A 16727-nucleotide genomic window follows, 5' to 3' on the forward strand; every position below is an offset into this window, starting at 1 on the left:
CCTACCTAGGCCCACTCTCCCGCCTAATCCCCATTACCCCACCTAACCTTTTGGACACTAAGGGGCAATTTATCATGGCCAATCCACCGAATCGGCACGTCTTTGGACTGTGGGAGGAAACCAGAGCACCCAGAGAAAATCCATGCAGGCACCGGGAGAATATCGAAACGTCACACAGACAGTCTTCTGCCTCCCTCCCTTTTTAAACAGCATTGTGACATTCGCCATTTTCCAGTCCTCTGGGACCCTTCCTGCCTCCAGTGATTCCTGAAGGATCACCACCAATGCCTTGACAATCTCCTCCGCTATTTCTTTTAGAACCCTGGGGTGTAGTCCATCCAGTCCAGATGTGTTCTATTGAAGTATTAACCTGAGAAATTGTAATATAAAACAATACAGAGTCTAATGTCACAATAACTAAGACGGAGCCCTGTAATATAAATGGAAACATGGTCTTCAGTAGTAATAACAAAGACTGGGCCTGGTAAACTAAATATGTTTCATGTAATAATTAATAAGGTCAGAATTATTTTTTTTAATGATCTGCAATTACAGTTAGAATTACATTTTGAAATGCTGAAAAATAAATAGTGAAAATAATTAGTTATAATTATGGAATACATTTGCAAACAGTAATGGGTTTGCACACAAGTAGAGATCTTAGTTTTATTTGAAAAGTACCAGGAGACAAGGGTTCAGTTATGTGGAGCGATGAGAGATTTGTGGAATCATTCAACACAAAACAAGACCATTCGACCCATCATATCCGTGTTGTCTCTTTGAAATAGTTCTCCAGTTAATCCCACTCCAGGGCACTTTTCCTACACCTCTAATTTTGCCACTTTGAGTCTGTATCCAATTGCTTTTTGAACGTAATTATTGAAAGTAGTGACCCAGTCAGGCAGTGCACACCAACCAGATCAAAACTTCCGCCTGAAATAAACACCTCCTCGTCCGGCCTCTTGCTCCTTTGCAGAAGATCTGAAATCTGTGCATCCTCTGGTTCTTGCTGGTTGGAAGTTTCTCCCCATCCACTCCATCAAAACCCTTCCTGACCTAAACACCTCAATTCAACCTCGCCTGGATCTACTGACATTTCTCCCAGATGGTTTGTCCAATAAGGTGCAGCTTCAATGTGTCATTGCTGATGTAGTTCTCCCGCTCCGACAAGGGGATCAGATCTTTGATCTGGGCATTCCCCGAGTGCGGAACTTCGAGTGTCTTCATATCATTCACAAACCACACGCCATTGACACATCGGTAAAGCAGAATGTTCAGCTTGTGAGAATGTGTCTTACCAGCTGGGTCACATTTGCTCACCGAGGCAGAGAGAGTGGAAAAGTCATCGTCCTGCCGAACATTCTCAGAACGCGGGTGATTGACCTTTGGCCGCTGGATTAACGTCCTTTGACCTTTTGGGGAAAAGGTAACATACCATTGAGTCTTCAGTTTGAAATTGCTGCTCGATAATGATGACGGAATAGATTGTTTCCCCATCATGCCATATCCTTTGATGTCCCAGGCGTGGCTGAAACCTTCTGACGTATACAGCCTCATGGTAAATGGGATGGTGGTAATATCATGGTGTTGGCTGATGGCATCTGTGGGGAAAAGGTGCACTTGGTAGACCAGCAAACTTTCCTGGAGCAGGTAGCTGGAGATTGTCGCGGGCAGGCTTCCTCTGGCTTGGAGATCATACAGTTTCTCTGGGGGCAACATAGGGTAGCGAATGTGGTGCAGCATTTCCTCAGTATGGGCAGGATGCAGGGACAGCCAACTTACCAGGGCTTGGAAAAGGACCACTTCATCTTCCTCAACCAGGTCAGACCTTTGGAAGAGAGCAGAGAGTTGGTGGGGTTCCATCAATAACCAGTCTGGGGACTTTATGATGGTGCCAATGTTCCGGGCTATAGACCGGAAGCATTTCTCTTCCAGTTGGGTCAGGCCAATCAGCTTGGCATATCTCTGCCATGTGATGGCACGGTTGGAGGAGCCCAGGGCAGCCACATTGGCCAACAATAACTGCTGGCAGCTTTCTCTCAGCTCCTGGACGTTGTACTTTTCTGACAGAAGGTGAAGGGGAAGCACATTCACGGTGCTGAGGGTGACATTCCCGTTGTAGAGATACCTCCGGAAATGCTGGAAGTGATACAGGCACTCCTCTTCCTCAGTGAGGTGGACAGTCTGGTCTTTAATATCCGACCAATGCTCAGGGTCCTGAAGACATCACTGCGCACAACCAGGATGAACTTGTGGGCGTTCAGTGTGAGCGTTTTGTTCACAATCAGTTTGATGTTGCTGAAATCCTCCTTGTTGAACAGGGCACAGAGGGCATTCACGAAGCTGGTCTGCTGATCGAGACTCTCCAATGGCCCAGTGACACCCATCATCTGTCTGTGAAGTTCAGCACTAACTAACTAGGAGCAAGGAGACAGTGAGCAGGGATAATGGATACCAATGGAGAGCAGAATGTGACTAACGGAGCCTCTTTACCCCAGCCTTCACCCAGGGATCTGTACTGGGGTCTCAGACACTCACTACATTTCTGAACAAGTTGGGTGAAAGACTTTTTAAAATACATTTGGAATACCCAATTCTTTTTTTTCCAATTAAGGGGCAATTTCGCATGTCCAAATCACCTACCCTGCACATCCTTTTGGGTTATGGGGGTGAAACCCACGCAGACACAGGGAGAATGGGCAAGCTTTACACGGACAGTGACCCGGGACTGTGACTGAACCCGGGTCCTTGGTGCCATGAGACAGCAGTGCTAATCACTGCGCCACCGTGCTGCCTCTGTTCTAAGTTTGTTGATCACACTATGATGGCATAAAAATAAGTAATGTAGATGGGATAAGAAGGGGTGGCGCAGTGATTAGCACTGCTGCATACTGCAGTGAGGACCCGGGTTCGATCCCGGGTCACTGTCTGTGTGGAGTGTGCACATTCTCCCCGTGTCTGCGTGGGTCTCACCCCCACAACCCAAAGATGTGCAGGGCAGGTGGATTGGCCATGCTAAATTGCCCCTTCATTGGACAAAAATAATTGGGTAATCTAAATTTATAAAAAGATAGTAAATGGTATCAGAAGCTGGGAGAAAGTTACAAAGGTGCATTGTGACAGTTTAAGGGATTGGACCAAACTTTCCATTCTGAATGCTGGGAAGCGAGGAGCAGATAAGCAGAAAAATGTAAGCATCCAAATCTGCTCGACAGATAGAAAAATAATGTAACAAGAATATGGATTGTTGGCCTTTACCTGGGGGGAACTGGACTACAAATAGGTTGACCTTGTGTTTCAATGATAGAGAGATCTGGTTCCATCCACCTGGAGGCTGTGCTCAGTCCAACGCATCACAACACAGGAAGAATATGTATTGGCCTTGGAGGGTGCAGCACAGATTCACGGGAATGTTTAGAATAAAAGTTCAGACTCACTGAAGTAGAGGCATCAATCTCTCCTCCTGTACAAGGTATCATTTCAATCTTCCTGTTTGATATAGGATTGATTCTCTGTCTGTCTCTCTGATGTGCTTTGTCACAACCTCTCTATCCCTCTATCATTGCCTCTTTGGTTGTCTTTTTCTCCGTCATAGAATTTACATTGCAGAAGGCAATTCGGCCCAGAGTCTGTACATAAGAACATAAGAATTAGGAGCAGGAGTAGGCCATCTGGCCCCCCGAGCCTGCTCCGCCATTCAATGAGATTATGGCTGATCTTTTGTGGACTCAGCTCCACTCTCCGGCCCGAACACCATAACCCTTAATCCCTTTATTCTTCAAAAAACTATGTATCTTTATCTTAAAAACATTTAGTGAAGGAGCCTCAACTGCTTCACTGGGCAAGGAATTCCATAGATTCACAGCCCTTTGGGTGAAGAAATTCCTCCTAAACTCAGTCCTAGTACTGGCCTTGGAAAGAGCACCGTACTTAAGCCCAGGCTGCCACCCTATCCCTGTAACCCCACCTAACCTTTTGGATATGAAGTGACAATTTATCATGGCCAATCACCTAACCTGCACATCTTTGGACTGTGGGAGGAAACCGGAGCACCCGGAGGAAACGCACGCAGACACGGGGAGAAAGTGCAAACTCCACACAGACAGTCACCTGAGGCCCTGTAGCTGTGCGGCAGCAGTGCTAACCACTGTGCCGCCCTCCATACCTGCCTGGCTATGTCTCTCTCTCCCTTTCCTGTCTCTCCAACTCTCTGTATCTCTCTATCCTGGTCTCTTCCACTATCTCTGCTTCTCCTCCTCCATACCTGTATTGCAGTAAGATGCTACAGTAAAGTCAGAGTTCTCACCACTGATTTAAACGTTTGAACGAACGACACTCTACTGGAGCAGGCAGGAATCTTTAGCTCCTTACTTTCACTTCCTGGTTCTGACGCGATTTCTCAGTGATCGGGAACAATAAATTCCACCAATCCCACACAGGAGCCACCAACATAAAACCCTCAAAAACAAACTTAAAGACAGAAAGAAAAACTCCCGAGGGACATCACAGGTATGCAATATCAGACAAAACAAAATGTTTACCAAGCCAAAGGGGAGGTAAGAGCAGAATCTGGATCAGTGAAGTGGGTTTAACACCCAGCTCTCCCTCAACATCACTTCTCTTGACCCTCTCCACTGACTCCAAAATCTCACACTCGGTTCTGACACCCAATTGGAAAAATGAATAATTCATATATAGATATATAATTGCATTAGAAGCAGTTCAGAGATGGTTCACTGGACTAATTTCTCAGCTGAAGGGCTTATCTTATGAGGAAAGGTTGAACAAGTTGGGCTTGAACCCACTGGGGTTTATGAGAGACAATCTTACAAAAACATGGAAGATGCTGAGGGGACTCGATAGGGTAGATATCTGGAGGCAGTTTCCTTTTACGGGGAAGATTAAAATTAGTGGACATTTCAGAGAGCTCCCTCTTAAAACAAGATGTGGAGATGCCGACGTTGGACCGGGGTGAGCACAGTAAGAAGTCTGACAACACCAGGTTAAAGTCCAACAGGTTTGTTTTGATGTCACTAGCTTTCGGAGCGCTGCTCCTTCCTCAGGTGAATGAAGAGGTGGGTTCCACAAACACATATATAGACAAAGTTAATGATGCAAGACGATACTTTGAATGGGAGTCTTGGCAAGGAATTAAGTCTTTACAGGTCCAGATGGCACAACAGGAGAGAGGTATAATCACAGGTTAAAGAGGTGTGAATTGTCACAAGCCAGGACAGTTGATAGGATTTCGCAAGCCCAGGCCAGATGGTGGGGGTGAATGTAATGCAACATTAATCCAAGGTCCCGGTTGAGACCGTACTCATGCATGCGGAACTTGGCTATCAGTTTCTGATCGGCGATTCTGCGTTGTCACGCATCCTGAAGGCCGTCTCGGAGAACACTTACCCGAAGATCAGAGGCCGAATGCCCTTGACTGCTGAAGTGTTCCCCGACTGGAAGGGAACATTCCTCCCTGGCGAGTGTCACGCAATGTCCGTTCATCTGTTGTCACAACCTCTGTAAGACATGTCAGATCATTGACATGGATACCCCATTACACACGAGAACACCACCCACCAGGTACAGGGCACATTCTTGTGCGACTCGGCCAACGTTGCCCACCTCATACGCTGTAGGAAAGGATGTCCCGAGGCGTGGTACATTGGCAAGACCATCGAAAAAGTCTCTATAATCGGTGTGACTGCCTTGGTGTCTCAGCAGGTTGGATGAACAAGTGAATCCCTTCCCACACACAGAACAGGTGACCGAATCTCTCCATTGTGAACACGCTGATGTCTCAGCAAGTTGGATAAATCTCTGAATCCCTTCCCACACACAGAGCAGGTGACCGAATCTCTCCATTGTGAACTCCATTGATAAATCTCTGAATCCCTTCCCACACATGCAGCAGATGAATGGCCTCTCCCCATTGTGAATGCGCTTGTGTGTCTGTAAGTGGGATGACTGAGTGAATCCTTTCCCACACCCAGTGCAGGTGAATGGCTTCTCCCCACTGTGAACTCGCTGGTTTCTCTGCAGGTTGGATGAATCACCAAATCCTTTCCCACACACTGGGCAGGTGAATGGTTTCTCCCCGGTGTGAACTCTCTGATGTCTCAGTAGATCGTACGACATTCTAAATCTCTTTGTGCAGTGACAGCAGCTGAACGGTCTCTCCTCAGTGTGAATGTCTGCATGATGGTCCATCAGTGCAGGGTTTAGAAAGCAACTCCCACAGTCAGAGCATTTAAAATGTGTCTCATTGCTTTGGGTGCCTTGTCGTTGCAACAGACTAGACGACTGAGTTAATCCCTTCCCAGACTCGGAGCAGGTGAATGGTCTCTCCCCAGTGTGATCGTGACGGTGTCTCACCAGGCTCGATAACTGAGTGAATCCCTTCCCACACACCGAGCAGGTGAACGGTCTCTCCCCAGTGTGAATGTGACGGTGTCTCACCAGGCTCGATAACTGAGTGAATCCCTTCCCAGACTCGGAGCAGGTGAATGGTCTCTCCCCAGTGTGAATGTGACGGTGTCTCACCAGGCTCGATAACTGAGTGAATCCCTTCCCACACTCCGAGCAGGTGAACGGTCTCTTCCCGGTGTGAATGTGTTGGTGTTTCAGCAGGTGGAATGAGCGAATGAATCCCTTCCCACACTCGGAGCAGGTGAACAACCCCTCACCTGTGTGGAATCTCTGGTGATTCCGCAAGGCGGATGACCGAGCGAATCCCTTCCCACACTCAGGGCAGGAGAATGGCCTCTCCCCAGTGTGAACCCGCTGGTGTGTCAGCAGGTTGTATGAATCACTGAATCCCTTCCCACACTCAAGGCAGGAGAATGGCCTCTCCCCAGTGTGAACTCGCTGGTGCCTCTGCAGGGTGGATGAATCAATTAATCCTTTCCCACACACTGAGCAGGTGAATGGCTTCTCTCCGCTGTGACTGCGCCGATGGGTTTCCAGCTCACAGGGAGCACGGAATCCCTTCCCACAGTCTCCACATTTCCACAGTTTCTGCATGTCGGTGGCTGTGTCTCCAGGTTGGATAATAAGTTGAAGCCTCGTCACGTGTGAGGTCTCTCCCCGCTGTGAATTGTGAGATGATTTTGAGGCTGTGTAAGTGGTTGAAGCTCTTTCCAGTCAGTAAACTGGAACTCTCACTCGGGTGTAGGTTTATCTCGGTGCTTTTCCAGTCACACTGATGTTTCCACAGTCAGTTCACTGGAACACTCACTCGGGTGTGGGTGTATCTCGGGGCTTTTCCAGTCACACTGATGTTTGTAACCCTTTGAAGCAGACAGAACACACAAACATTTCTCATTGTAGATGCAAAAGCCGATGATATTCATGTCCTGATGAATTGAATAACTGTCAGATCTTGTCTTGATGTTTGGTTTGAGATTTCTGTCTGCAAATCCTCACTTCTAATATCCTGTGAAAGGAATTTACAAAATTCGTTCGTGAGAACAGGATAGAAATGCAGAACAGACAATTCTAGTTTCTGTGGAACATTCTTTCCTCCCTCAATCTTCAAAATCTGCAAATCTCCAGACCACACGGTCTCCCTCGTTTCCCCCCTGCAATATATACACTCGCAATTCTCCTGAAGGTGCTGATTCAAGCTGATGGACAGATCCATGCTGACTACCTCCTGTCCTAGACTCGGAGATCACAGGAAATGGGAGCAGAAGTAGGCCACTCGCTCCATCAGGACTGCTCTGCCATTCAATAAGGTTATGGGTGAAAAGTTTGCCCCTTTGTCTTCCCTTTTCACCCCAGCAGCCTCCGCATTCAAAGGTTCATCTGCCATTTCTGTCAAATCCAGCACGATGCCACCATGAAACAGATCTACTCACCACCCCAGTCAGCATTCTGCAGGGACCTCTACCTATATGACACCCTGGTACACTCCTCCATCTCCCTCAACCCCTTACTGCATTTCCTCCAATGCATTCGCAGAAGGTGCAATACCCACCCCACTACTTCCTCCCTGTCCAAGTTTCCAAACTCTCCTCTCAGCTGAAGCAGCGTTTCATTGCACCTCCTTCAATTTAGTCTACTGCATGTGCTGCTCCCAATGTGGTCTCCTATACACTGGGGAGACTAAATGCTGACTGGTTGATCTTTGCTCAATCCACAACCTTCCTGTCAGTTGCCATTTTAACTCACCATCTTGCCTTTGGCCTGCTGCAATGCTCCAGCTGTGCCCAATACAAACTGGAGGAACAACACTGCATCTTCCGATTCGGCGCATTCCAGCCTTCTGGACTCTACATTTAGGTGAACAAATTTAAACTGTGAACCTTCCTTCTGAAAGAGGCCCACTCCCCCCGCCCTATCCCCCATCTAACATTTGAACACCAAAAGCAACTAAGCACAGTCAATCCACCTAACCTGCACATCTTTGGACTGTGTGAGAAAACCTACGCAGACACAGGAGAACGTGCAAACTCCACACAGTCACTCGAGCCAGAATTGAATCCGCATCCCTGGCGCTGTGAGGTAGTAGTGCGAACCACATGTGCAATAAATGTCTCTGAGGCAGATTCCTGCAACTCGAGATAAAATATGTCCCTGTCTGGCGGCGGGGCCAACCTGGATCTCTGGGGGTCGCTCCCTGCGCATGCGTCCTTCTTCAGGTTGCCCTCAATAAAGATGGCGCTCGTGCATGCGCCCTCCTGTATATCGCCCAGTTTCAAAAAGGCGGCCTTCAATCCGGGCCTTTCACCGGAACCGCGAAAGCTTGGTGCAAACAGCGTACCAGGAGATTCATATTCGGGCTTCGGAGGCTCTACTCAGCGTTTATGAAGCCTTCCAATCCAGGCACCAGCTCCACCGCTCCCTCCTTACCGGGTGATTTCTCAATTTAAATCACTGCTGATTCCAACCCAACTCTCACCTTCAATAACCAGACTGCGCTTGCTCTGCATCACAATGCCCGGCTGATTGACGGAAGGTCGCGACCAATAGGAAGAGGGGGCTAACACTGCAATGAAGTTATTGTGAAAATCCCCTAGTAGTCACACTCCGGCGCCTGTTCGGGTACACGGAGGGAGAATTCAGAATGTCCAATTCACGTAACAGCATGTCTTTTGGGACTTGTGGGAGGAAACCGGAGCACCCGGAGGAAACCCACGCAGACACTGGGAGAATGTGCAGACTTCACACAGACAGTGACCCAAGTCGGGAATTAAACCTGGGTCCCTGGCGCTGTGAATCAACAGTGCTAACCACTGTGCTACTGTGCATAACATTGAGAGAGGAAGGTTTGTGTTATTGCTGATGAGAAGCAGCAGCTCCTGTCAGACACGCACATACTATCTATCCATTCTATCTATCGTACACATCAAAACAGAGAAAATAGGAGCAGGAGAAATTCATTCGGTCCATCGAGCCTGCTCCACCATTCAATGTGATGATGGCCAAACATCTAACTCAGTAGTTTTGTTCCTGTACCCTTTGATCCCTTTAGCCACAGGAGCTATATCTAATTCCTTCTTGAAAACATACAATGTTCTGGCCTCAACTGCTTCCTGTGGTAGGGAATTCCACACGCTTACCACTCAATGGGTGAAATAATTTTGAAATGTCTCCTCATTTCAGTCCGAAAAGGTTTACCCCGTATTCTTAGACTATGACCTCTGGTTCTTGACACCCCCACCATCGGGAACATCCTTCTTGCGATGACCTAGTCTAGTTCTTTTAGAATTATATAAATTTCTGTGAGATCCCACCTCATTCTTCTAAATTCGAGCAAATTCAATCCTAACTGACTCAATCTCTCCTCATAGTCAGTCCCACCATCCCAGGAATCAGTCTAGTAAATTTTCGCTGCACTCCATTCAAAGAAGCACAGAATAATATAGCAGAGGGCTTTGGCCCATCGAGTCTGCCCCAACACATGAAAAACACCTGACCTGTCTACCTAATTCCATTTGTCAGCACTTGGCCCATAGTCTTGAATGTTATGACATGCCACGTGCTCATCCAGGTACTTTTTAAAGAATGCGAGGCAACCTGCCTCTACCATCCGACCAGGTAGTACATTTCAGACCATCACCACCCTCTGAGTAAAAAAGATTTTCCTCAAGACCCTCTTAGAATCACATCAGAGCAAGAACATCCTTCCTCAGATAAGGAGACCAAAATTGCACACAGTATTCCAGGTGTGGCCTCACCAAGGTCCTGTAGAACTGCAGCAAGAATCTCTGCTCCTAGGTATGAATCCTCTCGCTATGAAGGCAACATACAATTTGCCTTCTTTACTGTCAGCTACACCTGCATGCTTACCTTCAGCGACTGGTGTATGAAGGCACCCAGCACTCATTGCTCATTCTCCTCTCTCAATTTATAGCCATTGCGATAATAATCTGCCTTCCTGTTTTTTGCTACCAAAGTGGATAACCTCACATTTATCCACATTATACTGCATCCGCCGTCCATTTGCCCACTCACCCGTTTATTCCTCCTGTTTATTTTAAATGAGTTAGCACCTACCATAAAATGCCACACAATATAACTACCATAGTCATTTTTAATCTGGAAACGTAAAGCTGCCGTTTCACTCTCAGCCAGGGACAGATCCCAGTTTTACACCAACTCTGATTTAACAGCGCGTTTCCAGCATTCACCATTGTTTTTCCTGACTCTGAACACAGGTGTAAAGGAGACTCCTGTTCCGTGTCTAGGAGCTCTGAACCATGGAAGAGAGCGGCTGGAACATATTTCTTACACGCCACAGGTTAACCCACATGGGGACTTTGCTGTCAGTGAAGAGAGATGTTAAAGACCAATGTGCCATTTGTCCCTCTCAGTGTGACCCTGAAGGACTGTGTCAAGGCTGAAGTTCTGTTCCTGCCGTGTGATCCTCCCCCAGATTGTCTTTTCTGAACTCCAGACAGGTGATGTTAAAAACTCAGGTAGGAAAGATAAAAACCTGCAACAATATTTTTAAAACAAAGCTGATTTATTTGACATTTATCTGGAATATTAAATTCCAGCCGAGTTTCAGGGATTATTAACATTCGCAAAAGCAAACAGCAACTTTCAGAATGACCATGGTTCATTCCTGGGTATGGTTAACAGCAGCAATTTTTTTTCTTTTTAACAAGTTTTTCCAATTAAGGGGCAATTTAGCAGGGCCAATCCATCTACCCTGCACATCTTTGGGTTGTGGGGGTGAGACCTACGCAGGCATGGGGAGAATGTGAAAACTCCACATCGACAGTGACCCATGGCCACGATCGAACCTGGGTCTGCAGCGCCGTGAGGAAGCAGTGCTAACCACTGCAACACCATGCCACCGTAACAGCAACAATAACAGAGAATACAACCTCTGTAATCACTGTGATTCGCTGGCGTGTCAATAGGTTAAAACACCAGTGAGTCCCTTCCCACACATGGAGCAGGTGAACAGCCTCTCACCAGTGTGAATGTTGTGTGTCAATAGACATGTTTTGCTTTTAAATCCCTGCTCACGCTCAGAATTTTGATAGGTGTGAATAAGTTGACGTTATTGAGGTGGGATGACTGAATCAATCCCTTCTCATACATGGAACAGGTGAATGGTCTCGCTCCAGAGTGAGTGCATTGCTGGACACGGAGTTCATCTAAACCCAGTCCCACAGAGAGATCCTGAACCCAGTCCCACAGAGAGATCCTGAACCCAGTCCCACAGAGAGATCCTGAACCCAGTCCCACAGTGAGAGATCCTGAACCCAGTCCCACAGAGTGATCCTGAGCCCAATCCCACAGAGAGATCCTGAACCCAGTCCCACAGTGAGATCCTGAACCCAGTCCCACAGAGAGATCCTGAACCCAGTCCCACAGAGAGATCCTGAACCCAGTCCCACAGAGAGATCCTGAACCCAGTCCCAGTGAGAGATCCTGAACCCAGTCCCACAGTGAGAGATCCTGAACCCAATCCCACAGAGAGATCATGAACCCAGTCCCACAGAGAGATCATGAACCCAGTCCCACAGAGAGATCCTGAACCCAGTCCCAGTGAGAGATCCTGAACCCAGTCCCACAGAGAGATCCTGAACTCAGTCCCACAGAGAGATCCTGAATCCAGTCCCACAGAGAGATCTTGAACCCAGTCCCACAGAGAGATCCTGAACCCAGTCCCACAGTGAGATCCTGAACCCAGTCCCACAGGGAGATCCTGAACCCAGTCCCACAGAGAGATCCTGAACAGTCTCCTGTCAGTGTGAACATGTTAGCTCCACAGAAACTTCATCCTTCCCACATCCAGATATTTAAAAGATCTTCCGTCAGTATGAATGTACTAGTGTTTTAATAGGTTGAATTACTCAGTGAATCCCTCCCCACACATGGAGCAGGTGAATGACCTTTCCCCGGTGTGAACTCACTGGTGTTACTGCAGGATGGACAATCGGCTGAACATCTTCCTGCACTGAGAGCAGATGGAGTGGAACCGGAGTGAATGCACTGGTGAACCATCAGTGAATGTGGGTTTTACAGCTCCTGTCACAGTCTCAGCATTTAAACCCTCTCTCTGCAGTATGAACTCACTGGTGTGTGGGGGGGCTGGATGGAAGGGTTGGTCACAGAGAGATATTTGTCCGAGTTAATTGGTGGAAGTGAGGAAACTAGCAGAGGCAGCTGTTTGGATTGTCTCGCACTTATTGGAGGTGGGGATGGAGGAGACAGGGGAGAGGGAGAACATTTCAAAAGGACCTAACTTGTCTTCGAGATATTAAAAAGATTCAACATGATGTGTGTGAAATAGAAAGTTGACTTTTTTCACTTTTATCCACAATATTAACTACAATAATTTGGCTGGAGTTTATTATCAGCAGAAACATCCTCCAATGAACATGGTTCAGTCCTGGATGTGATTAACAGCAAAGTTCAATCACTGTCGTTACTCGTGAAGTCGCTGGTGTCTCAGCAGGGCGGATGAGTGAGTGAATCTCATCTTACACACAAAGCAGGTGAATGGCCTCTCCCCCGTGTGAACTCGCAGATGTGTCCGCAGATTGGATAAGGTAGTGACTCTCTTCCCACACTTGGAGCAGGTGAATGGGCCTGACGCAGTGTGAGTGCGCTGGTGTATCAGCAGGGCAGATGACTGAATGAATCCCTTCCCACACATGGAGCAGGTGAATGGCCTCTCCCCAGTGTGAGTGCGCTGGTGTATCAGCTGGTTGGATAAGGTAGTGAATCCCTTTCCACACATGGAGCAGGTGAATGGTTTCTCCCCAGAGTGAACTCGCTCATGTGTCAGCAGGTGGAATGAATGAATGAATGAATCCCTTCCCACACTCGGAGCAGGTAAATGGTCTCTCCCCAGTGTGAACTCGCTGGTGGACTGTAAGTTGAGATGACCATCTGAACCTAGTCCCGCAGTGAGAGCACCTGAATGGTCTCTTGTCACTGTGAACACGTTGATGGGACATAAGTTCACTGGAGCTTTTAAAGGACTTCTACAGTCTGAGCATTTGAAAGGTCTCTCCACAGTGTGAGTCCGCTGGTGTTTTAGAAGGTTGTTTGACTTTGTAAATCCAATCCCACACACGGGGCAGGTGAATGGCCTCTCCCCAGTGTGAGCGCGTTGATGTGCTTCCAGCTCTGATGGGTAATTGAATCCCTTCCCACAGTCCCCACATTTACAGGGTTGCTTCCCTGTGCGACTGCGCTTGTGTCTTGACAGGCCAGAAGAATGGCTGAAACCTTGTCCACACACAGAACACGTGTACGGTTTCTCCCCACTGTGAACGGTGCTTTTCCCTTCTATGTTCAAACTCTGATAATATTCGGAGTATGATAAACTGAACCAGTTCATCAGATCCTGATGTGATGCTTGGTTTGAATTTTCTGGCTGCAAATTGTCCCTTTCTGATACCCTGTGAAATTGATTTAAAACCGAAAATAGGGAGTGAGAGAGAACCCACAGAAACACAAAGGCAGGTTGTGAAATTGAGCTGAATGAATCTGGTCATTTATGGGGCCGGCACTGGGAAAAAGTGACCATGAAAACGGCTGGATTGTCATAAAAACCCAACTGGTTCACTCATGTCCTTCAGGGAACCTGCCACCCGGTCTGGACTTACAGACGATGCTAACCTCATGTCAGAAAGAGAGAGGGGATGAGGCGGGGTGATGGACGGTATTTTATATTCTTACAACTCCATCAGATCTTTGAGAGAATCACCCAAACTCGGAACCTCCACCCAGAAAAACCAGGACAATAGTTTTTAAATTTAGGTACCCAATTCTTTTTTCCCAAAAATGGGCAATTTAGCATGGCCAATCCCCCTGCCCTGTACATCTTTTTGTTGTGGGGGTGAGAGCTACACTTACACGTGGAGAAAGTGCAAACTTCACATGGAGAGTGACCCGGGGCCGGGATTGAACCTGGGTCCTCGGTGCCGTGAGGCAGCAGTGTTAACCACTGCTCCACCCTGCCGCCCAGAACAGGTGTATGTGAAAACTATCACCTCTAAGTTTCCCACAAAGTCACATTCATCCTGACCTGACTGGCATCCAGAATAGAATGAGCAGAAAATTCCTTCAAGTAAATATTGAGAAGATCAAAGCCAATGTCTTCAATCCCTTCCACAAACTCCACTCCCTTCCCACTGACCATCCATCTCCCTGGAAACTGAACCAGACAGATCACAACGCCAGTATAATATGTGACCCTGAGATAAGCTTAACCACAATCTACACCATCTCCACTCCAGCTCAAACTGAAACAACAAAGGCTTTCACAAGGGAATTGGACAAGCCCCTGAAGAGAATAGAAGTGCTGGGCTACTAGGGAAGGGTTGGGGAAATCGGACTTTCTGATTTGCTCTTGCAGAGAACCAGCAGGGGCACAATGGGTTAAATGGCCTCCTTCTGTATTGTAATCATTCTATTGCAGCACAACATACAAATTAGGAGAAGTGGGTTATTCGGCCCCTCTAGCCTGCTCTGCCATTCAATATCATGGCTGATCGAAGAACAACTACAAGTGGACATTTTGCCTACCCACAGTAAACTATCCCGGAGGCCAGGGACTAACCTGCAGACCCAGTACGTCCCCCAATACAAGGGACCAACCTGCACACCCAATACGTCCCCCAATACGATTCAATGTTTATTGGTCCATCTCTATCTCTAGAATAGATTCAGTGACCAATGGCTGCTATAAAATAAAAGCAAAAGACTGTCGTTGCTGAAAATCTCAAATACAAAGAGCAAACACTGGACAAACTCAGCAGGAACTTAAGCAAGGATTCAGGAGGGCTAAAAGAGGTCACGAAAAGTCATTGGCAAACAGGATTAAGGAAAAACACAAGGCTTTTAAAACATATATAAAGAGCAAGAGGGTAGCCAGGGAAAGGGTTGACCCACTCAATGACAGGGGAGGGAATCTATGAATGGAGCCAGAGGAAATGAGCGACGTACTAAATTAGTACTTTGCATCAGTATTCACCAAAGAAATGAAATGAAAATCGCTTATTGTCACAAGTAGGCTTCAAATGAAGTTACTGTGAAAAGACCCTGGTCGCCAAATTCCGGCGCCTGTTCGGGGAGGCTGGTACGGGAATTGAACCATGCTGCTGGCCTGCCTTGGTCTTCTTTCAAAGCCAGCGAATTAGCCCTGTGCTAAACAGCCCCTAGAGAATGACTGGGTGGATGATGAATCTGGGGAAGGGCGTGTAGATATTCTGGGTCACAGTGAGATCAAAAAGGAAAAGATGTTGGGCGCCTTGAAACCATCCAGCTCGATAACTCCCAAGGGCCCCAGAATACTGAGGGAGGCAAGGGAGGAAATTGCTGGGGTCTTGACAGAAATAGTTGTATCATCACCAGCTACAGGTGAGGTCCCAGAGGACTGGAGCATACCTAATGTTGTTCCTTTGTTCAAGAAGGGTAGCAAGGATAATCCCGGATATTACAGGCCGATGAGCCGCCTTACAACAGTGCTTGAGAAATTATTGGAGAGGATTCTTCGAGACAGGATTTACTCCCATTTGGAAGCAAGTGTACTTGTTAGTGAGAGGCAGCATGGTTTTGTGAACGGGAGGTTGAGTCTCACTAACTGATCAAGTTTTTCGAGGAAGTGACGAAGATGACTGATGAGGGTAGGTCAGTGGATGTTGTCTACATGGACCTCAGTAAGGTATTTGACAAGGTCCCTCTTGGTACTCTGGTACAGAAGGTGAAATCACATGGGATCAGAGGTGAGCTGGCAAGATGGATAGAGAACTGGCTAGGTCATAGAAGACAGAGGGTAGCAGGGAAGGGTGCTTTTCTGTTTGGAGGGTTGTGACTAGTGGTGTTCCGCGGGGATCAGTGCTGGGACCTTTGCTGTTTGTAGTATATATAAATGATTTGGAGGAAAATGTAATGGTCTGATTAGTAAGTTTTCGGACGACACAAACGTTGGTGGAATTGCGGATAGCGATGAGGGCTGTCAGAGGATACAGCAGGATTTAGATCATTTGGAGACTTGGGCGGAGAGATGGCAGATGGAGTTTGATCCTGACAAATCTAGGGCAGCACGGTAAGACATTGGTCAGCACTGTGGCTTCACAGCGCCACGGTCCCAGGTTCGATTCCCCGCTGGAAGTTACTGTGAAAAGCCCCGTGTTGTCACATTCTGGCGCCTGTTTGGGTACACTGAGGGAGAATTCAGTATGTCCAATTCACCTAACAAGCACGTCTTTCGGGACTTGTGGGAGGAAACCGGAGCACCTGGAGCAAACCTACAA

General features: G+C 47.5%; 1 protein-coding gene across 1 annotated transcript; it reads right to left on the reverse strand.

Annotated features, from left to right (window-relative positions):
- Nucleotides 1-1086: 1086 nt before the first annotated feature.
- On the reverse strand, nucleotides 1087-14611 carry LOC140422806 (BTB/POZ domain-containing protein 17-like). The gene is made up of 3 exons (XM_072507714.1): nucleotides 14498-14611; nucleotides 2129-2417; nucleotides 1087-2063 (listed from the first exon to the last, which is right to left on the reverse strand). The coding sequence occupies exons 1-3, from the start codon at nucleotides 14609-14611 to the stop codon at nucleotides 1087-1089; spliced, it is 1380 nt and encodes a 459-aa protein (XP_072363815.1).
- Nucleotides 14612-16727: the final 2116 nt, after the last annotated feature.

Source organism: Scyliorhinus torazame, chromosome 5 (assembly GCF_047496885.1).
Source record: "Scyliorhinus torazame isolate Kashiwa2021f chromosome 5, sScyTor2.1, whole genome shotgun sequence".
NCBI classification, from domain to species: domain Eukaryota; kingdom Metazoa; phylum Chordata; class Chondrichthyes; order Carcharhiniformes; family Scyliorhinidae; genus Scyliorhinus; species Scyliorhinus torazame.